This window comes from Cnephaeus nilssonii (genome assembly GCF_951640355.1).
Source record: "Cnephaeus nilssonii genome assembly, chromosome: 16".
Classification (NCBI taxonomy): domain Eukaryota; kingdom Metazoa; phylum Chordata; class Mammalia; order Chiroptera; family Vespertilionidae; genus Cnephaeus; species Cnephaeus nilssonii.
This window is the reverse complement of record NC_137087.1, coordinates 27,686,020-27,712,451: the sequence shown is the minus strand read 5'-3', so window position 1 is coordinate 27,712,451 and position 26,432 is coordinate 27,686,020. Positions and strand designations below refer to the sequence as shown.

General features: G+C 38.9%; 1 protein-coding gene across 4 annotated transcripts in view; it reads right to left on the bottom strand.

Moving 5' to 3' along the window:
- The window catches only part of RHOBTB1 (Rho related BTB domain containing 1), a 114,463-nt gene that overhangs the window by 19,305 nt on the left and 68,726 nt on the right, over nt 1–26,432 (bottom strand). For 3 of the 4 annotated variants that reach the window (XM_079793637.1, XM_079793636.1, XM_079793635.1), the window contains 3 exons: nt 18,812–19,013; nt 18,342–18,445; nt 812–997 (listed from right to left, as the gene is read on the bottom strand). In XM_079793637.1, the coding sequence (XP_079649763.1) occupies nt 812–997; nt 18,342–18,445; nt 18,812–19,003 (482 nt within the window). In that variant the 5' untranslated portion in view covers nt 19,004–19,013. Of the gene's footprint in view, nt 1–811; nt 998–6,271; nt 6,330–18,341; nt 18,446–18,811; nt 19,014–26,432 lie in introns of those variants that run through there. The other variant, XM_079793638.1, reaches the window with a different exon arrangement.

Here is a 26,432-nt window from a genome sequence, read left to right as displayed (position 1 = left end):
AGCAAATATTGAAGGAAGGTATTAATATCAGCATTTTGAAAAGATATGCTCTTCAGAAAAAAATGCATTTAAACATAAAACACATAAAATTATTTTTGTAAAGGGAATATTGAAGGAGCATAGGTTTTTAAAAACTCTTATTGTCCGCCCCCCCGCCCCCAAATTGGTATCCACATTTTAAAATTCTCCTTTGAGTTGATTTTTAAACTTGTGAGTGACAGGCACTAGTCTTAGGGGAAATAAGATAATAGTGACACATTAAAATATAACCACTAGAAACATTTAAAAAGATGTTGTTTTGCAACTATATATCCATATGATTTTTAAAGCTGGACACTGTCCTTTTGGGAATGAAATACTCTCAGAGGTTGGATTGAGGAAAATAAGATTATAAACCTTGGACATACATATGTGTATAAACCTGATGATCCTGGGTCCAAAAATTGTGCTGATCACTCTGTTATTTAACTTTATTATAATCATAATTTCAAGAATGACATTATGAGTAGCTAACATTTTGTTTAGTACTTTACAAATTTCAAAGCACTTTTCTCTACACCATGTCATAATTAGAGAATTCACTTTAAGCATGGCCAACCATTTTGTGAAATGGGTTTGTACCGAAGAGGTGATATCACCCTGAGAAGGGTTGGGACACGCCCCCTCATGCTGAATAAGCTGACTGAAAGCGTATGGCTGGTTGAAGGGGTCCTAAGACTGTTACAGAACAGAATGCCAGGTTACAGAGACATCTACTACCTCTACGTTTTAATTTGGCCGGCAGAGAGAAACACCGAGTCCCTTGGCTTACCTTGCTAAAGGGCGTCGGGCTCGATTAACAGCTTCAAGATCAGCATAGCGGAGATCTAGCTGGCAGCCAACTAGGACAACAGGTGTGCGGGGGCAAAAGTGCTTGATTTCTTGATACCACATGGTTTTCACATGATTTAGGGAGTTGGGATTAGCAATAGAAAAGCAGAGGACCACAACATCAGACCTAAAAGGAAATAAAAAACAACAACACTGTATCACCTTTTCACTTTTTTTCTTTTATCATTAAAGTTCCTCCCCACTCCCATCCATCTAATGCCAATGATCATGTCATAATTAAAAAAAGGAGAGAGATTAGATATTAAACTACATTTTGGAGTCATGCAAAGAGCCAGATAAGCCCCACAGTCCAGCACCAGCACAGCCCAAGTTCATGTCCACATTGCACTGCAGAATGTCTATGCATTGACAAGTTTCCAGTGATGCTATTCTATAGTATAGACGGTGACTCAAGCTTGACTCAGTCCTGGAACCACAACATGCTGAACTATTTCTGTTCATCACAAGAAATAGTTTCAAGATAATAGAAAACAATACAAACTACCTTTTAGCAGTTAAAACATAAAGGTGATGATGACTCAACCCAATGAGATAAAGCAAAGAGTTTAAACAATACTGAAAACGGAACAGGTATTTACTGTACAAAGTGGCAAATGCTCAGAAGGATTTCTACCCTTCTTCCCACTTCAGCACATGAGTGGAGAGCACAACCACTTATCTGGTTCTGAATTTGCAGGGATTTTGACTCTTTACCAGGTATAAGGTAAGAAGGTAGTGTTCAACATAAAAATAGCAAGAGTTAAATGGATGGCTAATAAGATGAGAAAATGTTGGAAGCAGATTTCTCAATATTATTTATGAAACATAGCAGGTAGATGGGGAAAAGAAAAATTGCTTTATAGTCAATTTTGACATAAAGATCTTTCATTTTTATATAACAACTTACCATTCTAGAAGCCAAAGAAATGTTTTACAAGACAGTTGTTCCATTATGGTGTTTGACAGATAGTTGCTAAAAGGTATCTTTAAGAAGAATTATAAACTATCATTCTAGGTTGAAACAGGCTCAATGATGACTTTGAGAACATTGAGGCAGAAGAGTATAAGGAATAGGAAAACTTACGCCCAAGGATTCAAGATTATCTTGCAGCTAAATTCAGATATAAACTCTTATAATTTTATTAGATGTTAATTTATTGCCTTTATTGTTATGTAATGAGAAGGATCAAGTTGATTAATCAAAATACCATCTTTAATTTTTAATTTTTTTAGCTCAAAATAAATGAAGGGAAATTTATATATGTTGGAAATTAGAAAGGAACTAGTTCAAAGAGCAGGAGCTAACATTCCATGGGGACCTGAAAGAAACATATATTGAAAGCCTGCCTCTAATATTTACCACCTGAGCAGGAAGTTCAAGGGTCCAGAATTCAGTAAAGTAGCAGGATACAAAATAAATATCCAGAAATCAGTTGAATTTTTATATACTAATTATGAACTATCAAAAAGGGAAACTAAAATAACAATCCCATTCACAATTGCTTCAAAAAAATACTAGGAATAAATTTAATCAAAACACCTTCTTTTAAATCATTAATGAGCTTTCCCCCTACATATCAATAAAGACAAACAAATATATCCAGGCAACCATAAAATTTCTAAAAAATAATCATTTGCAAGGTAGAAAACTGCAGGGTGCTTACATTAAATGTAAATCGCAAGTTAACTCTTTACATTTACACACACACACACACACACACACACACATGCAACAGATCAGAGCAAATATAGAGAAAAATGCTGAGATTAAAATATTTATAAATCACAAAAGAGGACCTAGGACTCAAAGTAGATAAATGTATTAATCTGTATGTGTAGTGTCCTTGAAATAAAGATATTATCAAAGATTCTTGGATACTAGAAAATATGTGTAAAATATTCATAAATATATAAATGAAAGGGAAGCATGTCTTGTCTTTGGGGTTCTGATTTATTAGAATATTCTGTGCAGTCTTACTTCTAATCAGCATAAATAACAATACCCAGTAAAGCCAAGAGTGTTTTGAATTTTACATTTTTTTTAGGAGCTGAGTTTTCCATTATTCATAATCCTATTTATATAGGATATCTGATGTAGCTCTGCTGTAAGCTTCATCTTGATCATAAAATTAAGCCACCATGAATTTTGGCAGCGTGAGAATAATATGGCAATATCTGAGGTTCAATATTACAGAGAAAGAATTGAGGAAATGTATTTAGCACTTAAAAGTGGAATAGTATTTATTTGTATAAAATTGTTCTAATTGGTGCCTTCTCTTTTCAAATTAAGGTATGTGACTATAAAGGAAATCATTCTCAGGGCTTAATTTATATGACAGACATGTAGCTAAATGTCAATTCCGTTATCTAATTTTATGATACAGCATGTGATGTTTTGAAATCAGAGCTAGCTCTGTTGCCAAGGTTACCGTGATAACACTCATGCCGCTGAACACATACTAGTTACTCTCCAGATGACCTGTAAACAAGTACAGACAGGACCTTGGGGGTTGGAAAAAATGGAATCTCCTGATGATAGCAGCACAATGCCATCACACAATGCAAGTCCGGAGGGCCCAACTTCTAACTGTGTCTCATCAATATTTCAATGTATGACATGCTGTTGGAAAGCTAGAAATATAATTCCATGCTCTGTAAATATTTGCCTCAAAAGAATGATAGTTAAAGAGAAGAGATTGTGCTGAGAGGAACACTACCTCTGAAGCTAAAATAATTTACTGAGTAAAAATTCTACTTGTATCCTTAGAATAAAGTTATTTTTTCCTCTCTTTAATGCACATCCATGAGAATCTGTCCCCATAATTTTATATTGAAAGCAGTTAAAAATATCATCTTTGCTTAAATGTATTCAGTTTAACCCTTGCCGATCTAAATATAAATGCAAATGAAGAAAACATTGTGCACAGATGATACAGAATCCTATTCCTTAGGCTGCAATATGAATGCAGTACTCGAAACCTGATTTTAACCAAGAAACTGTGTCAATGAATATAATGATAGGGCCATAGGAAGATGCTGCTTTAACACATTCCTCCTTATCTCCACATTCTCTTCTAATTCCTCATTCTCAACACATCAGTATCCTCTGTGACACACACACCTATACAATCAAGTAACTATTTTGAGAATGCCATTTATACCCTCTGCTTTTTTGAGCCATTTTTCAATGTAGTAAAAGAAGGCACAAAACCTATAGTGAAGAATATCTCCAGCTTTAGGCAGAATTCCAAGGAACTAAGATATTAAATAACCTTTAATCAAACCATTCATTCCCATGTGGAGACTGTTCAATGTCTACACAAGCTCATGTTTAAAAATGCCATTCCTACGAAGGATAAAGAGAAAAGGGCAGCTTTTAGCGTGTTTACTTCTATTGGAGCTAACATTCCATGGGGACCTGGAACTGAAACTGTTATTATTATTTTTTTTACTTTGAAGAACTGAGTTTAAAAATAATTGGGAGGGGGTGGTGTGATGAGGACATTCTCACATATTAAGCAGCAGGATTAGCCTGGAAATGACCTCAGCGTTCCTATTTCAGCTGTAAAAAAACCTGATAGGATTTAAATGGAGTCCTACAGCTATTTGGAATAGAATGCATAAGAATTTGAGAATAAAGAGGCAAAGCACAAAGTAGACAAAACTCCAGAAGTTGAATATTGAGAAGGGGTAGAAAGAAATTTGGATTATTTATTTTTGTGATTGGGCTAAGTAACTGTATTAGAAAGCCAGGGTTACAAAGGATTCAAATGTATAGTTTCAGCTGCTTGCCTATGAATGTTTACTGTTTTGGAGAAAATGTGATTTCTTGTTCATAAGGGGAAATATACATATAAAAGTTTCACTAGGGTACTAACATATCAAATAATGCCCATGAAATAATGTTTTGATTAGTTAAGTAAAAAACAATATAAAGTAAGTCTATATGTTTGAACATTGTAAATTTTCAGTTTCATGGAGGGGTAGCAGAATCAGAAAGAGGGAATGGTTGGGGAGGGAATCAGAAAGAGATCTAGTCATCCAAAAATGCTTGAGCTGATAAAGCCAACCTCAATCGCATCAGTTTTTCTTCAGATGGTAAACAAACAAAAAAGCATATTTTTCAGTGATCTTTCAAGTAGAACACTGGCCAAAAATAGCATGTGAAAAGATTGGCAAAGATATTTGGATAACATAAGGAGTGTGCATGCAAAGTTGGGACCAATCTTTGTTGGAAGATTAAAGGAAAAAAGTCTGAAAAATGTGCATCTTATCCACATATCTTGGCCAGAGCTACACATTAAACAGCAAATGCCACACATGTTCTCAAGGCCTGTCTTTATAAAACTACAATCAAATACAGCAAACATAGTAGGAAAAGACCAGAGAAGCAATGAGAAGCTAAACTGCTTTTCCAACCAGAAATACCAAATTCATCCTTTGAAGAAGTGGTTGAAAAGGGTAGATAATCACTATCAAAAATTGGTTATTAGGAACGAGTTTCCAATTAGTAAGTTCGTTTCTATCCCAAAAGTGCTTCTTGTGTTCCCTTTTCTAGTCCCATCATTGTCCAGTTAACTTATGCTTTCTTATCTGGTTAAGTGAAAAAGAATTCCTAAATTATTCTTTATCTGAGAGCCTAAAACCAGGCCAATCTGATGGGCAATGTGAAGGACAGCGGAGTGAGAGGGGTAGCCAAACACTCTTCTCCATGGGCCAGTTCCGGTTGGGTGTCTTGAACTTGGTGACTAAAGGAAATCTAACAATGATATTAACCTGAGTCTTGCCTGCAAGTGTGTCCTTTTTAACAAACATTTTTAAGTCCTTTGTTCTATGGATCCTACCTCTTTATGTCACTATTACCTATTATTCTTTCTTTTTTTTTTTTCTTTTTTAGTAGAGACATCCATACCCTTTATATGGGTAGAGATCATGATCACATTCTTTTCTTTGTCCCCCTTTGACAAAGACTCAAGTAAGAGTCTCTGACCTCCACTTTTGGGGCTTCAAACTTCCTCTTCCTCCCACCTCCCAAATAATCGAGGTAGGCTCTTTTCAGAAACATTTTCAAAACCAGTCATGTCAACAATGCACCTTTCATGCATATCGTCTGACAGCGCTATGCAAACAGACAGACCCAAACAGCACAAAACAGTTGGGAGCATGGCAGAGAAAAGAAATGTGTAACATGTGGCTTGGGAAAATTTTAGTAGGGGAGCAGCCCGGTGGTGTGTATGAGATGCGGAGGGATTGTCAGTGATGGTGAACATAACCACCTGGAGATGAATGGCTGTGTAAGCTCATACTCATGGAAGATGGAGAGGCCTGCAGGGGAACGCCTGGCAGGGCAGTACCATGCAGTGCCCTGGAGGTGAGCAGAGAAATCAAGTCAATACTTTACCAATAGCAGTGAGGCTTCTTAAGGACAGATGTTATGTGGGGAAAACTGTGAAAACACCCTGAAATATATTCAGATTTGGGAATGGTTAGCATGCGCAACTATTTCTTCTAAGCCCATAACCGCATATTTAGTAGGAATCAGCATTTTAAACCAGTCTTCCCCCACCCTCCAAAAATGGGACCAGAGCAATGCACACTCTTATGCAGGGAAGCCATAGCCACACCCCAACCAATGCCACCAAACCCTAAGATAAATAATATGCAAGTCTTTAAAAATGGTTGGTTTTACCATCATAGCACAAATATCACAGGGGGAAATGGCCCTGCCCTAGAAGGTTGTTGGTTTATCGTCCAATGGAAACTGGCTATTTTCCACTTGATATTTTATTTTCTATACTTAGCAATCTATGCTTCATTTAGTATATTCTTACACCTCACACAATCATCAGAAAAAGTTGAATGCATGTGAAATTGAGTGAAGCACAAGTAATTTGTTAGAAGAAATAGGTTAGGCAATCTGATTGAACTCCTGGTCAATGGAAGCAGTAAGTATTGACATAAAGAAGGCTTGCTTAACAGGAGAAGGTGAAATTGTGGTAATAAATGCCCTCCCTGCTCCACCTGTCAGTCTCATTTCTCTTTGGCTTTCCCTGAAGCTAAGTGACTAAGGAACTTCCTTCCTACACTGTTAATGTTTTCTCCTGAGAGCAAGACTAGCTGTAAATAGAAGAAAGCCTCTGTATCAGCTAGAATATCAGATGGGAGGTCTCTGGGATTAACCTCCCTGACTGTTCTGAAACAAACCCTCAAGATCATTCTACCACAAGAAAGGGATTTTAACCCAGGTCTCTCAGCAATCCTCTTTGAATGGATAAAGGTACAAGAACTTGTTACGTCACTCATCCAATATCAATAAGCGATCACTCAATCATTTATTCCAAAAATATTAACTGGTAACCTGCTGTGTACCAGGCAATCTTCTAGACATTGGGGACACAGCAATTAATTAGGGACACAAATGACTGTCCTCATTGTTCTTACCCTCCTCATACAGAGACAATAAGCAAAACAAGCAAACAAAAACAGTAAAATACATAACATGTTAGGTAGTGACAAATGCTAACAGAAAATAAAGCAGGAAATGGGGACAGAAATATTGGGGAGCAGAAGGTGCTACTGAAATGTGGCCAGGGAAGGCCTTGGTGAGAAGGTGACATTTCAGTAAAGACCGGAGGAAGTGAGGGAGCTAACTTGCTGATATCTTGAGGGAGAATACAGTGGAAGAGGGAAAGCTGGTGCAAAGGCCCTGAGGCAGAAGCATGCCTGGGATGTTTCCCTGAGGGCCGGGGGAATACAGCAGGAGCTGAGCTGCGAGGCAATGCTGGGCAGAGGTAGGGAGAGCCTCAGGGCCTCTTACTTCAAGTGAACTGATAGACCATTAGGAGTTTTTGAGCAGAATGACATGATATAATCTGTTTTAAAAAGGCGAAAGATTTATGCAATCTGAAATCAGAATACTGTGATTTATGTTTTAAAAGGATCACCCACTGTTATAATGAAAACTGACTAAATGGTGGTGGGGAGAGGGTTGCCAGGAGGGATAAAGTAGGAGAAGGGGACCAGTTATGAGATAATGCAGTGAGAAATGATGGTGACTTTGGCCTGGGAGCAGATGGTAAGAAGTGGCTGCATTCTCTCTCTCTATATATATATATGTGAAAGTAGAGCCAACAGGGTTTGCTGATGGACTAGGTATAGGGTATGAACAAGAAAAGTTGAGAATGCTGCTTGAGTATTCACCCTGAGCAATTTTCTTCCCTGTTCCTCATACTGACATCTTTAGTTCAGCATTTCTAACACTGAATTGTAATTATTTATGTGCTGTCTTCACCACTATATTGTGAGTTTCATTTTTTAGGGATTTTGTTCTGTTCCTATTAGTTTGTCTTCCATTGTACACAACACAGCATTTGTAACAAAAGAGCCCTTCAGTTACTGTTTATCAAATAAAAAGCCTTGGAGGATAAAAAATATTGATGCCAGTATGTTTGCAGACTCAAAGTCTAAAAGAAATAAACTTAGGCTTAAAATAAGTCAGGGGATATTTTATAATTTTAATAAAGAATGAAAATAGTATGTGAGTTATTCTCTTTCTTCAGATAATTATTGCTGAAAGATGGCACTATAATATCTCTGGTATACAGCAGAGATTAGCCAGGCAATATTGTTTTTAAATTATTTGAATTTATCTAAAAAACCCATTTACCCAATCTAATTGGATACTTTCATAACACCAGAATAATGGATTAATGATCTCTTCCAGGAATTAGATTATCTTCAGAAGCAAAGGAAATGTAAAGAAATAGGGAAGCTACTTTCAGAATTAATTCTGTGTTAGTTACATAGAATTAAGGCTTAAGGGAACACCTTCTATTTCACAGATCATCATTTAAAAAATGCTAAAAACCAAATTTAAAAAAAAATCACTAAAATAGAAAGATAGCCAAGGTGGTAAGTTTAAAAGAGAATTTGAAAATTTGCTTTATCTTTCTGTAATTCAATACTTTGTCCTTCTGACTATGGTCTATACACTGCATGCTGGGGGCACAACACTTCTGGGGAGAGAATGAAGTGATGGGATAATCATGGAAATCTAATGAATGGCCAATATTAAAAGTTACTGATAGATTTTTGTTAAGATTCACTGAAAAAATATTTGTGCCTGTAAAGTGTTCTGTAAACTATGAAGTACTAATTATTGTCAGATACATATGTTTATGGGTTCAAAAGTCACCAAGAAAATATCTTGTATATTACAGCTAATTAGAAGGAAGAAGATTCTCATCAAGAGATCTTTTCCTTTTGGCTTACCAGCTCATTCCTTTATTGATATGGACTTGCTGAAAGATGGCAATAGAATTACCCTTTGAAGACACAGTAGAATTACTTAACAGTCTCTTTTATTTTACCTCCTAATTTAAAAGAAAAAATCTATATGGACTGAAATAGATTTCTTCATCAGAAAATTCCATCACAAACTGATGTTTTTTCTCTTCCTCCATGAAGAAAATCTACTTAGGTAGATTTGACCCAAGTTGTCAAGCTTGTAGTTATTAAGTAGTAATAGAAAAAAGGTAAAAAGAAGGCAGAACACAAGATGTTAATGTATTGAACAATGCATATGTTTTTTATTCTTTTTACCCATCTAGTGGCCTTGTTATTCATATTTCTGTGGCATCTTTTGGGTTCATCAATGCTTTTCTGAACACATACTAGTTACTCTCCAGATGACCTGTAAACAAGTACAGACAGGACCTTGGGGGTCGGAAAAAATGGACCACAGACGACCCTTTCCCCAGCCATGGCCAGTGTTTGGGCAGCAGCAAGCATTCTTGTAGGTCTTGGAACACGAGTGACCCCAGTCATCAATCAAGCCCTGTTGCTATCTCATCTGGCACTGCTTTTTCCCAAGGACAATTTCATCCTGGACACAGGGCTGAGTCTGGCACGGGAATCTGGCTCTTGGGATAGTCAGTCTTCTGGTTACAATACAAGATGTACCAGTTCAGAGCAGGAAGGACAGTGTGGGACAGCAGGCGGAGGAGGGCACGGAGTATGGCACAGACGTATTTTCTGTGTTCCAGATGATTTGGCATCACTAAAATCCTATGCTTTAGTATACAATCCATAAATTTCCATCACCTTAAATTTTATCAATTATTTATATGCATTTAGTCTAATGTATTTTTGTTTGTTTTGGATAAGCGCAAAGCAGTAATAATCCAACTTTAATTGTTCTCCTTAATGCCTCATCTTTGGGAAAATGGAATAATTACATATATAATTATTTTTAAAATTATTCTTATAAAGATTCTGGAAATGATACCCAGAGGAAAACAACCTATAGTTGGAAAAGCATTAGCATTAGTACAAATAATTCTCTGTTTAGTAATACTCATTTAAACAAGTCACTCCAAAAGAAATTTTCACATCCAAATATTGGGGGGAAAAGAGAGGTTTGGGGTTGTGGCTGACTGTGCCTCCCTCCTTTTTCTCCTGGCTTCACAGCTGATCTTTTCATTTGCTAATTCATTGAAGAGAGGCCTGGCACAAGTGTTTTTCATCTTCCTAACCTTCAGGTTGGTACAAGATTTGTTATTCTTATTTTAGAAGTTCAAATGTAAAATTCAACCTAGTGAAATAATTTGGTTTTTGTTATGATATTTCTTCATAAGTGCCTTAGAAAATCCTGGCTTGTATAAGATCAATCGATAGATTCAGGCACTCCAACAACTAACATTCATTAAACTCCTGCTGTGTTCCAGGTCCAGGCATTGGGGACATAGAGTAGAAAGACAAAATCTCTGTTCTAAAGATACTAGGAATAATAGGAAAAGGGGAATGGGAAAAGAAGATTAAGGAACAATTTTCAAACAATGTGATCGTGGCTGTAATAGAGATTTGTGAAGGTATTGTATAGAAACACAAAGGAAGAGATACTTCACCTGGAAGGTGATAGGGATGAAGAGTACTTCTGGGATTTTTTGACCCTGTTCTAAATTAGAATATGAGTGATAATTAAGTAGGTAAAGAATAGATGGAGTAGGAACTGTAATTTTTTCATGTGGATGTAAAGCATGTTTGTGGGCAAGAGGCAACAGAGGATGGGGAACTATAAATATCTTGTTATGCAGGCAGCAAGAGATGAGGCTGGAAAGGTAGGTTGGGACTCAACCAGAGAAACTAACAAGGGTGGAACCTCACACCTCTACTTAGTGCTTAATCCAGTGAGAGGACACTCCTGATAGCTCCCCTCTGCACCCAATTCCCAGCCAGAGTGGCTGAGTCCCAGATGGAAAAGGTCGTTTGTATACTCCCAGAGAACCACTGCATCCCCCAGTTCCAGAACAAATCCACTAGAAAAGACTAAATTGTTGCTATTTGATGGAGACATGGAAAACTTTCATGGAACGTGTTGCTCTCTAGTTGGCTATCACAGGGTACCTGGTCAAAATAATTTCCTTAGAAAAAGATACACACATAACCATAGCCAAAGACATAGGCTACTTCGTCAGACTATAATCTCACATCTGAGGGCTCTATCTCTTGGGAAAGGGAACCAGCATAATTTGGGGACAATTTGGTAGTGTCCCATCATTAGCTTTGACTTCCTAAACTATCCCATTTCTCATATTCTGCTATTAAAAATCTGGTCCCATTCCCACCCAATTCCAAATTCACACAAATGATTTACATTTTCAATGAGAATTTTAAGTTCTATAAATAATTAAAACATATATTGTTTACCATGCAAATTTTCTTGCATATCATAGACTACTTTTATTGCCCATAAAATATTTCTATTTTTTAAAGAACTTTGAGATACAATCAAAATACACTATGCACCCCTTAGCACTATCATCCCAATCAAGATAACAGCCACTCATCATCCTCAAAGTTTACTTGTGTCCCTTTGTAATTTATTCCTCCCTCCCTCCTGTTTCCCAGGCAACCAACAATATACTTTCTATCATTATAGATTGCATTTTCTAGAATTTTATACAAATGGAATCACGTAGTATGTATTCTTTGGTTTCCTTTACTCTCAAATTCTCTTTTTAATCTTCCAGAGATTCCTCCCCTTTTGGCCGAGGTTCAGTAAAGAGCATCATGATAATTCCACGGCAGTGTTTACCAAAGCATAACTCGAGGACCATCTGCTTTATAATCATCCAGACACAAGCTAAAATTTGCTGATTCATCTCTCCCCAGGACTCTGAAACCAAAATAACCAGGGTGCTTAGGCATTCTCAAGTATGAGAACTAGCAGTTTTAGTTTAACCTCTTAGGGAACAACTATTCTTGTCCCTTGGTCCAACGAACTGTTTCTTTTATGCCTTTCTACTGTTTTCTATAACCTAGGCAGGTCTTAGTCCTTTAAGCCACAGCAGTACATATAACTAAATATCTTTTTTAAAAATATATTTTTTATTGATTTCAGAGAGGAAGGGAGAGGGAGAGAGAGATAGAAACATCAATGATGAGAATCATTGATTGGCTGCCTCCTGTACACCCCTTACTGGGGATTGAGCCCGAAACCCAGGTATATGCCCTTGACCAGAATTGAACCAGGGAACCTTCAGTCCGCAGGCCAATGCTCTATCCACTGAGCCAAACCAGCTAGGGCAGGATTAAATATCTTTAAGACATAAGTTGCAAGAATTTTCCTAGGTCCCTTTGTACTACACATGTGGAAATGTGGTTTGGATTACTTTCCCATAAAGAACATGCATTGCTAACTTTCCTCCCTTTGCTACCTTGCTATCAATTTATGAAGTCCACCACTGGGGCCAGGTCTTGGGTGAAGAGTTTAACACTTGCCTCAAGTGCAAAACTTATAGAGGTGCCAAAAATCTCAGTAATCCAGATGAAACACATCTTTAAAAAAAATTACAGGAAAAAAAATCCATGATGAACGAAATACCAAAATTTTAAATAAAATCAAGACCAGCAACAGTGCCAATACTGAGCCTGAGGCAGAAAAAAAAAAAAGCCGCACAAAAAACCAGTAATAGTGCTCCTATCTTTTAAAAAGCATTATTATTCATATTTTATGCCTGAGGTGGAATGACTTACTCACCTCACCCTAGTCTTGGCCCCGGTCCACCTCACTTTGGTATGTTTCTCTCAAACAGGCTTTTTGCCATCCTGAAATCATCATTAGGATGTTACTTCTGGCTCAGCGTTTATAATGTGCCATGAACAGTAAGAGCTATTTCAAAATACTCTATCTAGATGCATTAGTTGTTTCTGATTTTTCCTTCACCATTAACCACAAGTACAGCCAATCCCAGACAAAGACACAAACCCATAATCCTGAATTTTTTAAAGCACCTCAAGCGAGCACTCAAATTGGGATGTATTCATGCTGTATCTGATTACATGTGCCTTCAATGTGAAACATCAGTTACCTAAGACACACAGAAACTATGGCTCTAATTAATGTTACCATTTAAAACATATACTGTACTTTTCATAGGAGCTAATAATATTTGGGAAAAAACAGTGTGTAAGAATAATTTACAGAATAAATGGATTCCAACTAGACTGAAAATATGATTAGAAACTGCTGCGTATAAGGGCAAGTACAGTAGTTTTGCATGTTTAAGTTAAATTTTGGGGAGAAAGCATGTCATTATAAAATACAGTCACGCCTCAGTATCCACAGGGATTGGTTCCAGGACCCGCTGTAGATACCATGATCTGAGGATTTTCAAGTCCCTTATGTAAAATGGTGTAGTATTTGCATGTAACCTATGCATATCCTTCTATACTTTAAATAATCTCTAGATTATTTATAATATGTAATACAATGTAAGTGCTTGTAAATGCTGTTATACTGTATTGTTTAGGGAATAATGACAAGGAAAAATGTCTGTACATTTTTAGGCTTAACTACATAGTACATGCCAGCTTAACTACATAGTACATGCCAGCAACAACATTAACATTGTTTTTCCGAATATTTTCAATCCGTCGTTGGTAGAATTTATGGATTCGGAACCTGCAGAAATGAAGGGCCATCTGTACCCAAGATTTCTACTCACACTCAGAAAGTTCACTTGAATGTATCATTTTTTACTGGAAGTAAAAGGACTCGTTTTTAGCTAGTTTTAGATGCACATAAAGAATTTGGCTATTTGCTATGTATAAAAACTTAAGAGGAACAATGGAATAGTAGAGCTGGTGACAGATGGTGAATGCTGGTCTTCAGTGTCCACAAAAAACAGAAAACAAAACAGCATAAGAATTAGACTGCACCAGGAATAAATTTAAAGTAAATTTCTGATCAAGCATCACCATCAGCCAAAAAGCATGGTGCAAAGGAAGATACAGGAAAAGTTCAGTTTTACTGTCTCCTAGCTGTCTGACCTTGGTCCCTTTCTGTGCCTGTTTGCTCCTATGAAGAGAGCTTTCTTTGCAGGGTCACATCAGGAATGAAGTGGGAAGAGATTTATATAGCACCTGTCACAGGCCTGGCTCATGGGGAGCCCCAATTTAATTGTGGCTGCTGTTGTCACCACCACCTCCAGCACTATAGGCTTTATTCAGTGTTGGAAGGGCCTGAGACAGATCAATGCTGGAAGTTTCCAAGGAAAGGAAACAATACAACTTATAATTATTCATGTGTGGTGTGACTATCAGAGAGTAATAGAGGGGCCCAGATGTCCTGTTGAAGGCAGAGCCCAACCTATTTGTCTACATTTTCAGTGCCAGGTACCTAAGTGTGAACATTTCATTCTTATAATAGTTCCAGGGATAAACTTTGAGTTGAGTGATATCCCTTTAAAAAGAGGCTCTTTTCTTGCCAAAAAAGAGAGCAGCTGATCACAGTCATGGTTACTATGTACAGTCTTGTTCTTGACATTTAAAAAGATCCAGAAAAGAGCTTCAAAAGTTCATCCAAAAGTGGATAGAAAGTAGGTGGTGGGAAGACAGGCTACACGAGAGTTGGAGTCATTCACTCCAGACAAGAGAGGGTTTGACAGATTTCAAATGTGTTAAGTGTTGGGATGGTGATGGTGCTACTCTGCTGCCTTCCATCTCCAGTGAACTCAGGGCTCCTATCAGTACTTTTTCTTGGATGGATGACTTCCCTTTCTAAAGAAAATAATTCGACTAGATGACCTTTTGAGATCTCTTCTAGTTCTAAGTCTGCACAAATATGAAACAGCAAACAGACACTTAGCTCATCAAGGTGGAGTGGTTTTTCAGTTGCATCCTGTTTAAAATGAGGTTGAGGTAGCCTGGTATAGTAGGAGAGTGGGGGCCAGGAGTCAGGCAGAGCTGGGTTTAAATCCACCTCTGAAATTCACTATTGGGCAAGTGAAGGAACACAACTCGACTCAATTGTATGCAGCCTGCAAATAACCTCTGCCTCCTAGGGTTCCTAAAAGGATGAACAAAGTTAATGCTGGCAAAGCATCAAATATTTTGACTGGCACATTATAGGCCTTGGATAAATTAGAGCTATTATTCTGCTATTTTTCTAGTTGGCTAAAAATAAATGGGTTGAATAGTTGACTATCATAAAAAAAGAGCAATGCCATTCTGGTTATAGTTATACTATGCTAGTAAACTATAGATTAAAGTGAGCAGACTGAGACCCTTCTGTGTCCCCAGGATCCACTCTGCTTGTCCATGCCAAAGAATGTTTGAGGGGGCAAATTATTAGCTAGTTTGGTGCTAAGGAGCAGAGGAAACTTTAGGTGAAGTCCAAGGCATCTTGGTAGGAATCTGGTTTCTCTCACTGTCACCACAAGAATCAAATGAATTATTTCAAAAAGGTTTCAAATACATTTCCAAGTACTAGTATAAAGAATATATCACATCTCACTGACTTGCAATTCACACCAAGCATAGTAAAAACATCAGTCAAAAAATAGGTTTGCAAACCAAACGTTGTCAGGAACTGTAATTAGGATTTTTCTCCTTCACGAATGATATAAAGCTAAAAATAAAAGTTATAAAGAAATTCAACAGCTTTCACATAGCCATTAAATGCAGTGGTCGGAGCCTTAGACTGAATAAAAGAAACTTCTGCCCGGCTGCAGTGGCTCAGTGGTTGAGCGTTGAGCTCAAGGTTCGATTCCTGGTCAGGGCACATGCCCGGGTTGCAGGTTTGATCCCTGATCATGCTGGAGGCAGCCAATCAATGATTCTCTCTCATCATTGATGTTTCTATATCTCTCTCCCTCTCCCTTCATCCCTGAAATCAATAAAAATACGTTAAAAATAATAAATAAATAAAAACTCCTACTACTATCAGAATTTTCCATAAAATGTAATATTTTGGTGCTGCATCAATAGGGCATTACATTTTTATCATTTACAGAAAGATGCTGGAGTCCAAGACAGGAGCGTTTGTTTTTTACCAGTAGTGGGGCCTGTGCAGGATGCCTGGAGGCTGCGGAGAATTGGAAAAGACAGAGGAAGTACAAGGTACAAACATGCACATGAAGTGAGGCCCATGGAGAGCTGGGCCAGAAACACGGGAATGTTTCCTGAAGCCCCGTGTGTTGTTTGGAGAACTGGACTTGGCTTGGAAAGCATGTCCTGTTTCCATCAAAGGGGGACCTGGTTATAGTTGATAGAACCAAACCCGACAGACAGACAAGGGAACAGAACAATGCACTTTGATCTGCCGGAGTCACATGCAAGAGCAGCTTGTTTTTGTTGGTGAATAAGCACAGGCATGACAAGTGGTAAAATGACCCCAGATATATCAGGGAGCCGGGGGAGGCCATTGTAGATGCCTGTCAATATTAGGTCAATGAAGGCTGTTGTGCCAGTCCATCAATCCTAAGCAGGAACCTCACACGATAATGAAGCAGCCCTTACAGGACCACAATGCAACTTTTACACTGTGGACTCAAGTTAAAATTCATGTTTTTAAAAGCATAAATTTCAAGTGGCAGCAAACCACTGAGGTATTGAACCAGACTACAGAAGCAAAACCCAAAGTCTCAGCAGGATCATATTAGGCCCATCATTCTCATAATACTTTTTTAGAAGTGGGGTATATACAAACAGTCCTTTGAAATTTACCATATCTATTCTTACTTTGCTTCAAGTCATCATTTTATTATGCTTTCCTGAAACTATAGATATTACAAATGTGATTGCATAGTACTTATAAGCAGGTTCATTACTGTGTGTGTGTGTATGTGTGTGTGTAATAATTGGACAAAAGAAACAAACTAACATGGGAAAAAACTAACATGGCAACTAAGATAAAAATCAAGAACATCCTGGAAAGAAAAAACAACAAAACAAAACTTAAGGAGAAGACAAGTATCCATGATGCAGAATATTAAGTTCAAAGACCTTGTTACCAAATATTTTTGTTGAAGTTAAAGCTTTACTTTCATATGTCTCCTTCTGAATCCCCTTGAACAGACCTGTCTAAATTGCAGATTCTCTCAGTGTGTGAACGGCTTCTCAGCGGCTTATTCAGTATTTGAGGCCATTTGGAGAAATGCCAGTAGAAGTGTGCTCAGAGGTTGCAGAGAGCTACCGGCGTGAAGGGATAGAGGGGACGTTCAGAAACGCTTACCTCAATACCAAGGAGCAACTCCTGTGTTTGGAGTAGCTAAATAGTTCAACCCTATGAGGTAACACCATGTTTGAGTTTGACAAGGGATAACTGATCCACAAAACCTAAATTCTAAACTTAAAATGAAAGTTGTTGATTTATAATTAAGGGTTAAGAAGATCTCCTTATCTGGATTTGATAGGTATAATACATTCTCTATGATAGGCTTAAAGTTAAGGTCATGAAGACTGTTGGAGTTTTGGTGACAAGAAGTTGCTAAATATTTTAAGGCATATTCCTTCTCGTGTCCTTCCAGATTAAGCTTCCCTTTACTGAACTTTCCCTTCTTCGCTTTCTTTTTTCTTTTTCTTTTTTAATGAAAAATATATATTAATGCTTCAGTTCATTTTGGAAATGTGTCTTGTGAAGGACTTCAGAGATATTTTTCTTTCTTTTTAAAAATGACCTTCACATAAAAGTAATAGACTTTTCAGATAACAAAGCCCAAAGCAAATAACATCCGACTCTGCAAATATGGTCATGAAAAGACCAAAGAGACCTTTAGAGCTGGGGTGGTCATGTGCTAAGAAAACTTAAAACATTTTAACAGAAGGCAAATAAAGCATTATCCAGGAAAACAGCAATCAAAGCAGCCCAAGGCTGAGGGCACAAAAGAATCCTCCTCTTGCAAATATCCCTGTTTAACTAGCACTCTGGTTGTTTTTAGTCAAGTACTTCCTGGGAGGAACAGAGTGGCCAGGCACACTGCTTTTCTTGACAACAGGAAACCACGTCATTTTGGGTTGTGGGGTGTTTTTTTTTGTTTTTTTTTTTTTTGGTCTTTTCTTAGACACACTGCAGAACCCAACATATTTCAAGGCCATATGATGTGGTTTTTGTTGAGTTATGAAGCAGCTGTGGGTTTTGGAAAGGAAATTGTATTCAAGCTCAACCGCGCTGCATAGTCCTGGTTTACCTGCCATATGCAAAGCGCCGGTCTTTGTGATGATCGCCAAAAGTATCCCAAAGCCTGAGAGAAACACTCACTTCATCAACAACATCCCGGGAACGTTCCAAAACCTGCAGGAGAGAGAGAGAGCATTCATGCTCAGTGGCACTCAAAGGCTCTCCAGGGAAGGATGTCTGGATCAGCACCCCTCAATGCCCATCCGATTCCAACTTGCTTGCATTTAGTTTTCTCATTTCCCCTAACAGGACTTAACCTTAGCTCAGTTCTCCTCCTGGAATCACATGACTCAAACCCACCTCATTCAGGATCCCATAGCCATCCTCCCAAATTTGCGTTTTGCTTTTGTTTTCTCTTATGGCACTACAAATGCTAGTTTTATTTTGAATGTACAAATTGCCCTTTCCCTCCCTTTAAAATCAGACAGGCAGTAGCAGTGATGTGCCCTGAGGATTCTAAAGAAACTCTGTATATCTTACCTCCTGGCAGACCCGGTACTGGTCAATTGCCCACACGGTTGGTACATGGGTGGCCAGCAGCTGATACTGCGTTAGCGTCGTATTACATGCTCTGGCACAGATCAAGCGTGTCTTCCCCACGGCGTTGTCTCCCACGACCACACACTTGATGGTTTCAACGTTGGGCCTTTCGTAGTCCATGTCAGTGTCCATTTATAAAACCCTGTAAGAAGAGAGTAGATACCACATTAAAGACACCAGGGCTTTCCAGGGCAATCAAAGACCTGAGGGGTTCAGGCAGTTTTCTCTTTGTCCAGGAACTGCTTTGGAGGTAATCAAGCATAAGCAAGAAGTTTGGAAGTTTATACTAAGCCTAAGTGAAACCCAAGTTTTCTTTTTATATCTCACACAAGTACAAAAACACCGGATTGTTATTTTGACCTCAAACGGTTTATTCCGGTTAACATGTTATTTTCTCCTTGGTTTTCTCTAAACACAACCTGCCTACTGGAGATCCATCCAGACTAGTCAGCTGCTGGGACACATTTATAGCTCACCAGCTACTCATGTTGACCGCTAAAGAGACTCATCACCTGCAGGGTTAGCCTGAGACATGAGGGCGGAGGCTGCCTTGGCAACACTAGTGCCCATACCACCACAGTCTTCCACTGATCCAGTATCTCCTGCTGGAAAGCAGTTTTCCATAGGTTCTCAACTATCGTGGTGACTTAGAGGAGACTCCAAAGTGCAAGCAGACAGCACTACCCAACATTACTGAAGAGTGAATTGTAATTTTATTAATTGATACATTAATAAAATCAACTTGTTATATTTATCCATTTATTTTTATTAATCAAGTTCATAAAAATATATTCCCACAAGGGGCACCATTAAGCAATATATATTTTATTCTCCTTTCTGTGTTTTCATCAAGAAATCTGGAACATTTGGTAAAGAATGATTTTACCAGGATGAGGAATTACTTGGGAGTTTTCCTGAAACCATCAAAAAAGGTTTAAAGAGAGTTTCTGACCTGATTTTCTGAATTTTCTAATACTGAAGATCTTTCAAGAGGAAGAGGAAGAGGAAGCGCAGCTGTTAGCTCTGCTTTCCGTATAAGAGCCTCCACAAAAGGCAGAGCAGACTGCTTCCTGGTAGAGACCAGATGGACAGCCAACCATTTTAAGACTTTAAGATTTTAATGAATTGGAACTGCCTTTTTGAGGAAATCTATTGTTAAATTGAGAACACTGGTTATATGGTCATTTTTAAAGAGCCGATAATGGTTTTAATGGCCATAGTGGTGAAGAAATTGTTGGACCTGATACGTAATGGGGACTCTATAAGTGTTTAATTCAACTGATTTGAGAAAAGTGACCATTTGCCTAGTGTGAGAATAAGAGAATAGAGGGAGAGATAGAAGGAAGAACATGAAGAAGAATGCTTTTTCAGTTGGGACTATCTGGACATGAACTTGTCTCCTGTAACACCATCACAGGAGGTGATAGACCAGAGGCTGGAGAATTATTTGATGGGAATGGAGTGACTCAAGGAACAGATGTGTGATGAGGTTAGGATCTGATCTGTGGCTCCTACACAATGGAAGGGCTTAAAATAGATAAGATACCTGCCCCTCACCTGACAAATGCTGTTCTGAAGGTCTCCAGTGGGAAAAGAAATCTCCAATTCTGAGGATCAGCCAGGTGTGGTATCTCCTAATATTTATCTCTTTAAAATCCAGCCTTAACATTCTGTGGTATTACTTGTTCCCTATTTAATAGTATAAGATGGCAAAAGCATGACTTTGGCATTAGATCAGTGGGTCTTAAGTAGAGAAAATTTAGCAATGTCTGGAGACATTTTTGGTTGTCACATGGGGTTGGGGGAGTGCTACTGGCTTCTAGTGGGCATAGGCCAGAAATACTGCTGAACACAGTGGAATGCACAATACAGCCCCACAACCAAATGTCATAGTGCTGCCCCAAATGCCATAGTGCCGAGGCTGAGAAATCCCTGCCTTAGATGGATGGGAGTTTGAATCCTAGTCCGCATTTTGCAGTCATTGACTTGGCAAGTTATTTCCTCTTTGTAAGCCTCAGCTTCCTCATCTGTGAGGTGGGAATCCCCTGAGGTTGTTGTGAGGATTAGGTGAACTGTTGTTTTGAGTCTCTGACACACAGATGCCTTCAAAAATTATAATCATGGTACTGAAGATGAATACCTTTACATGACAGCAAAATTGAGTCAGTCAAAATTGGAAGACCAGAATTAGAATGCAAAACCATACACTTGATTTTGCACAAAGATCTATAAAAGGGATATATTCTAGAAGAGCAATTAAAGGGTAAGTTATTGAAAAACAGAGAATGGAAATACAAGATGGAGCATAGGTGACCGTATACAAAGAAGGCAGAAAAGGTTCTGGGTGGGGAGGAGGATATAGTTACCTAAATATAATAGAGTTAGAAAGGTAGCTTAAAAATATTTTTAGGAGGCATTTCTAGATTCTGGAATGAGAATGGTAACACTTCTTAATAGTCTTAATAAGTTTCTGCGGATATTAGCATGGGGTAGCCTGTGCCAGAAAAACAGGTTCCATTTGGAGCCTCACACTCTGGAAACTGAGTTATATTATTTGGTATGCCCTAAGACAGTGGTCGGCAAACTCATTAGTCAACAGAGCGGCAAACCACGGCTCGCGAGCCGCATGTGGCTCACAAGCCGCAGTTTGCCGACCACTGCCCTAAGAGATGGAAGGAAAACCTCACTCTTTTGAGAGTGAATTTTATTTTATGTTTTAGATCAGCGGTCCCCAACCTTTCGGACCTCATGGATCACCAGTGGTCTGCGGACCACTGGTTGGTGACTGCTGTTTTAGATAATTAAAAGTCATAGAGAGCCAATCCCTAAAATTTGAGGAATGCTTGGATTTAGTCAAAATTGAGATATGAAAACACACACACACACACAAAAAACCCCACACAATTGGTTTTCTTGTTGGCTTGCAAAGTAGCTGTGTTAGCAGCTCCAAAAGAGTAATCTCCTCTCCCCTCAATAATTTGAAACATGGCAGCTTTGGTGGAATAGCTGTGTAGTTTTTTCAGGACACTACTTTGAGGGGGCCAAAGCTTTCCCAGCTTTATATTAAGGCTATGATTACAAAAATATCATTACTTATTTATAGACACATCTCATGCGCAGTCCTTAAAAGAATTTGTGTGTCAAAGGTGAGAATAACATCGGTGAGTCGTCTAATCTCTAGCAATCTGCTAGACACTGAAGTGACTGCCAAAGGTGCTGAACCTTGTGCAAAGGGGACAGCACATAAAGGAAATAAAAGGCAGGAATTAAATATTCATAGCCTAGGTCACTCACTTTAGACATGGAATTTAATTTTCAGGAACGGTTTTCTGGATTTTCAAATACTGAAGATCTTTTCTTTTGGGAAGATATTTTGTCGTAATCTAAAAAGCATTTTAAGGGCATGAAGTCACAGCCAAGGATGTAAACTCATGCTACACATGTATTGTTGTAAACGGGTTGTTCATTTGTTACATATAAACAAATGAGCATTAAACTATGGTGGTAATTATGAAAATATGCAATTTTATTTTCCTTTAAGTGTTAGGGGCTCTAATTTATTCATATCCAGCACTCTTATGGTTGAATGAGCTCTTGGGACCATCTGGATAATGACTATCTAGTTTCTGATCTTTATTTACCTAGCATGAGAATAATAAATAGTATTCATTTAGCACTGTTAATAAATTTCAGCACCATGTATCATGCAGACCTGTGCAGATACCCTTTTGCCTTTAGATACATATCTGAAGAGATAAGGAAAGTATAAAAGAGAAAGAAAACTTAGAAGAACTGACATTAGTAACCTGTTACTATGGGAGCTTTGTAGTCTTCTTACTCAAAACTGACTTGAAGTTCATATCATACTTTCACTGAATCCTCAGGGCACAGATGCTGAAGTTAAAATAATTGAAGGATCTACCTTCACACCCTGGAAATCAGAAGTGGTATGTTTATTTAAAGACTGGCAAGTGAACAAGACAATGTGGAAGACGACAAATAGGTGGTACATGGTGGCTGCTGCTCTGTGTGCAGTGCCCACCATCCATAGGCTGACTTAGAACACAGTGGTCATGATCTTCTGGCTATTAATTAGCCCCATCTGGCTTGATTATCCCACACCTGCCCATGGCATTATTACTGTCATCTCCTGAACCGCAGGTCCCTCCTCCACATTCACCATCACCATCAACTCTTGTTGTGTCCACAAGACGATGCACCCCACACCCTAGCCTCACAGTTTCTTTACCCCTTCAACACCAGTGATATCTGCCACACTCTAATGAGCCATTTATACTTTTGGTCATGTGCCTGATATTGTCATCCAGAAACATTTTGCTTCTGAAATCTCAAATTTCAAAATCCTACTCTCAGAGCAAAAATTCCTATTTTCACAACTTGTGCGAGATGAAGTATGGCCACTGCAGCAACTCCCATCAGGACATGGAGTCTATTTCCTGTCCTCTTGAATATGAGTTCACCTTGTGACTGTTTGGCCAAACCCAAGGGATGTGGCAGTGATGTTGTGGGGCCCAGAATCCCTGCACCTCCACCTTCATGCTGTTGGAATGCTGTCCTGAGGCTATCATCTAAGGAAGCTGGCCCAGCCTAAGAGGATGGGAATTCACAGTGAGAACCATTGAGGCAGCCCAGACCTTGGATCTTCCAGCTCAGTCATCTCTCCAGTTAAATGTAGCTTTATGAGGAAGTCCAGATAAAACCAGCCCAGGAATCACCTAGCCAAATCTCACAAAATCATGAGAATAGGTTATAGTTTTAAGCCACCAAGTTTTGGGTGGTTTGTTATACAGCAAACATACATTTATTAACTGAAACATACCCATGGAAAAACTCCAGCATATTGACTCCTCCATTAAAAAAAAAACAAATACCAGGTTATAGGCCCCTAATATTGGGGCCTGATATGGATGGATGTTATTTTCCACCTGGGGTTGACAAGTTCATGCCAACTTCTCTCTTCATCATCACCTTCATCACCTTACACTGCATTGCATGTGTGGTAGGCAGAATAATGGTCCCTGAAAGATATCCTTGTCCTAATTTCTGGGACCTATGAGTATGTTACATTACATGGAATGGGGTAGAATTAGGATGGTCAATGAAATTAAGATTGCTAGTCAGTTGACCTTACTACAAGGAGATTATCTTGAATTAGAGGCCCGGTGCATGAATCATGCACCAGTGGGGTCCCTCGGCCAGGCCTGTGGGATTGGGCCAAAACCAGCTCTCTGACATCCCCCGAGGGGTCCAGGATTGCGAGAGGGCACAGGCCAGGCCAAGGGACCCCACGGGTGCATGATCGGGGCCGGGGAGGGATGCGGGGGGTTGGCCAGCTGGGGAGGGACTTTGGGAGGACTCCAGGGCATTTCTGGCCTGTCTTGGGTATGTTTCAGTTAACAAATGTATCTTGCAAAACCTTGTCTGCCTGGCAAATTCTCTTCATTCCCTAAAACCTTATTCAGATATGACCTCTTCTAAAATGCTTTCCTAATTGCCTCGCCTCCATACAGACTAATTTACTTTCTCCTCTGTACCAATAAATGGTTCTAGGAGAAGCAATCACAAAGGCAAACACATATCCACACTCATTTTTTCCTACATTAGCAATCATGGAATGGAGTTTTGCGAGCCTTTTATTTTTCCTGGGCTATACCGTAAAGTGCCCATCTCGTGCACTTAATGAATCATCAAGTGTTTCTGGGGTGCTACTCTGTGCTGAAGTGCTTGGAATCTACGAGTATGCAATACCCTTCTTCTGTATAGCTTTCTCTGACTGCTCAGTCTGGCCTCTAGGTCCCCCAATTTGTGACTGTCTGCTGGAGCCAACCATGGGCAGAAGAGTAACATAATCATGTGACCTTAGCTGCCCTGGCCTCCTCTCCAAATCTTTTCTCTTCCTATGGTGGTAACCCATCCCCACCTTCACTCCTTGAGATAAAGGCCTTCATGGTGTCCTGTTCCTCTCTTAAGAAATGGGCTCTCAGGAAGTGTCAGACACATTCACTCCCTCAATCACACTACGGCTAGATGACCATTGAAGAGTCCTGGCCCTATACTTTAATAATTCAGGGGCACTGTGGCCGATGAAACTCAAGATATTCCTGCTTGCTCTGGAGAGGTGCACTTTAGTACTGGGCCACAATTTGAATTAAGGTGAGGTGTGAGTCTCTTCTAATATTAGAAATTCAGGTATTAGGGAGAAGGGGCAGAAAAATGTTTATCATTTGCCTAAGGCATCTCATTACACATCTCCTAATTGTTCAGAATTACCCTACCATTGGAATATGCTGCCTCTTAGCATCACTTTTGCTATATTTCTTGTGATATTTGCTATTTTAACCAAGGCCTGGTGAGCAATCTGCTTAAAGACAAGAATCTAAGGCCCACAGAGTGGCCTTTGTATTTTCAGCTCTGTGCAGCTGTTCACGTAGACAGTTTGAACAATACTGTTGTACAGCCACTACATTTTCTTGTCCTTTCAAAATGCATATATTTAACTTGATCATTAAAAAAATACTACTGGAACTAATTTTAGTGTATTTCAAGAGCTCCTTCTGAAAGAAAAACTGAGAATTTTATATTATTGACAGAAACAAAAGGGAAATGTTAAGAGTTGCATAATAACTATAGCCAACAGCCAAGTTTCAACTGTGCAGATTTCATTATTCTGAGCTCTTAATCACCAGTCCCAGGCAGGCAGGAGCCACTTTATACATAACATAAACATCTCCGCTGGAATGGAGAATGGGTCCAGAGCTGGGAAAGAGACAGGCAGGGCTGGGCTTTCCTAAATCAAAACTTCATAGAAATATAGCTCTAGGATCAAGTTTCTTTTCATCATTCAAAGCAAAACTATTTTTTTTTCAGTTGAAAGTTTTGATTAAAACAGAAAAGAGAAGAGATTAAGTAACAGAAAGGACACTGCATAGAAGTCCAGGAATGCGAGTAATTCAGAGGTGCTGTTTTTGAACATCCACTCATTATCCTGCCAGAGAGAGCCCTGTGATAATGGAGACCTACAGGAGCTCATGCTCTCGCTAGTTTTTTTAAACTCAATGTCAGTGGGGGAAGTGAGCCAGGATTAGAAAGACACTTTCTACCTATCCACTGCAACTTATTAAGTGCTGCCCCGATCGAAAAATAAAGAACAGATATAAAAATTAGCTTAAAATATGCATAAAAGTTCCAGGGTAGTTTGCAAAACCACCAAAAGTAAACCACACTGGTCTGTCTACTTCCAACTACAAACATGCCATGTAAACTGTCCTTTGGTGACTTTGTTTTGCCATAACTTCTGCTCAAATGCCCTTTCTCATGCCCTGATCATGGAATTGTCCTTTAGGACTCAGGCAGTCTTAATTAAAGAAATATAGATTGCCCTAGCCGGTTTGGCTCAGTGGATAGAGCGTCAGCCAGCAAATAGAAGGGTCCTGGGTTTGATTCTGGTCAAGGGCACATGCCCAGGTTGCCAGCTCGATCCCCAGTAGGGGGCGTGCAGGAGGCAGCTGATTGATTCTCTCTCATCATTAATGTTTATATC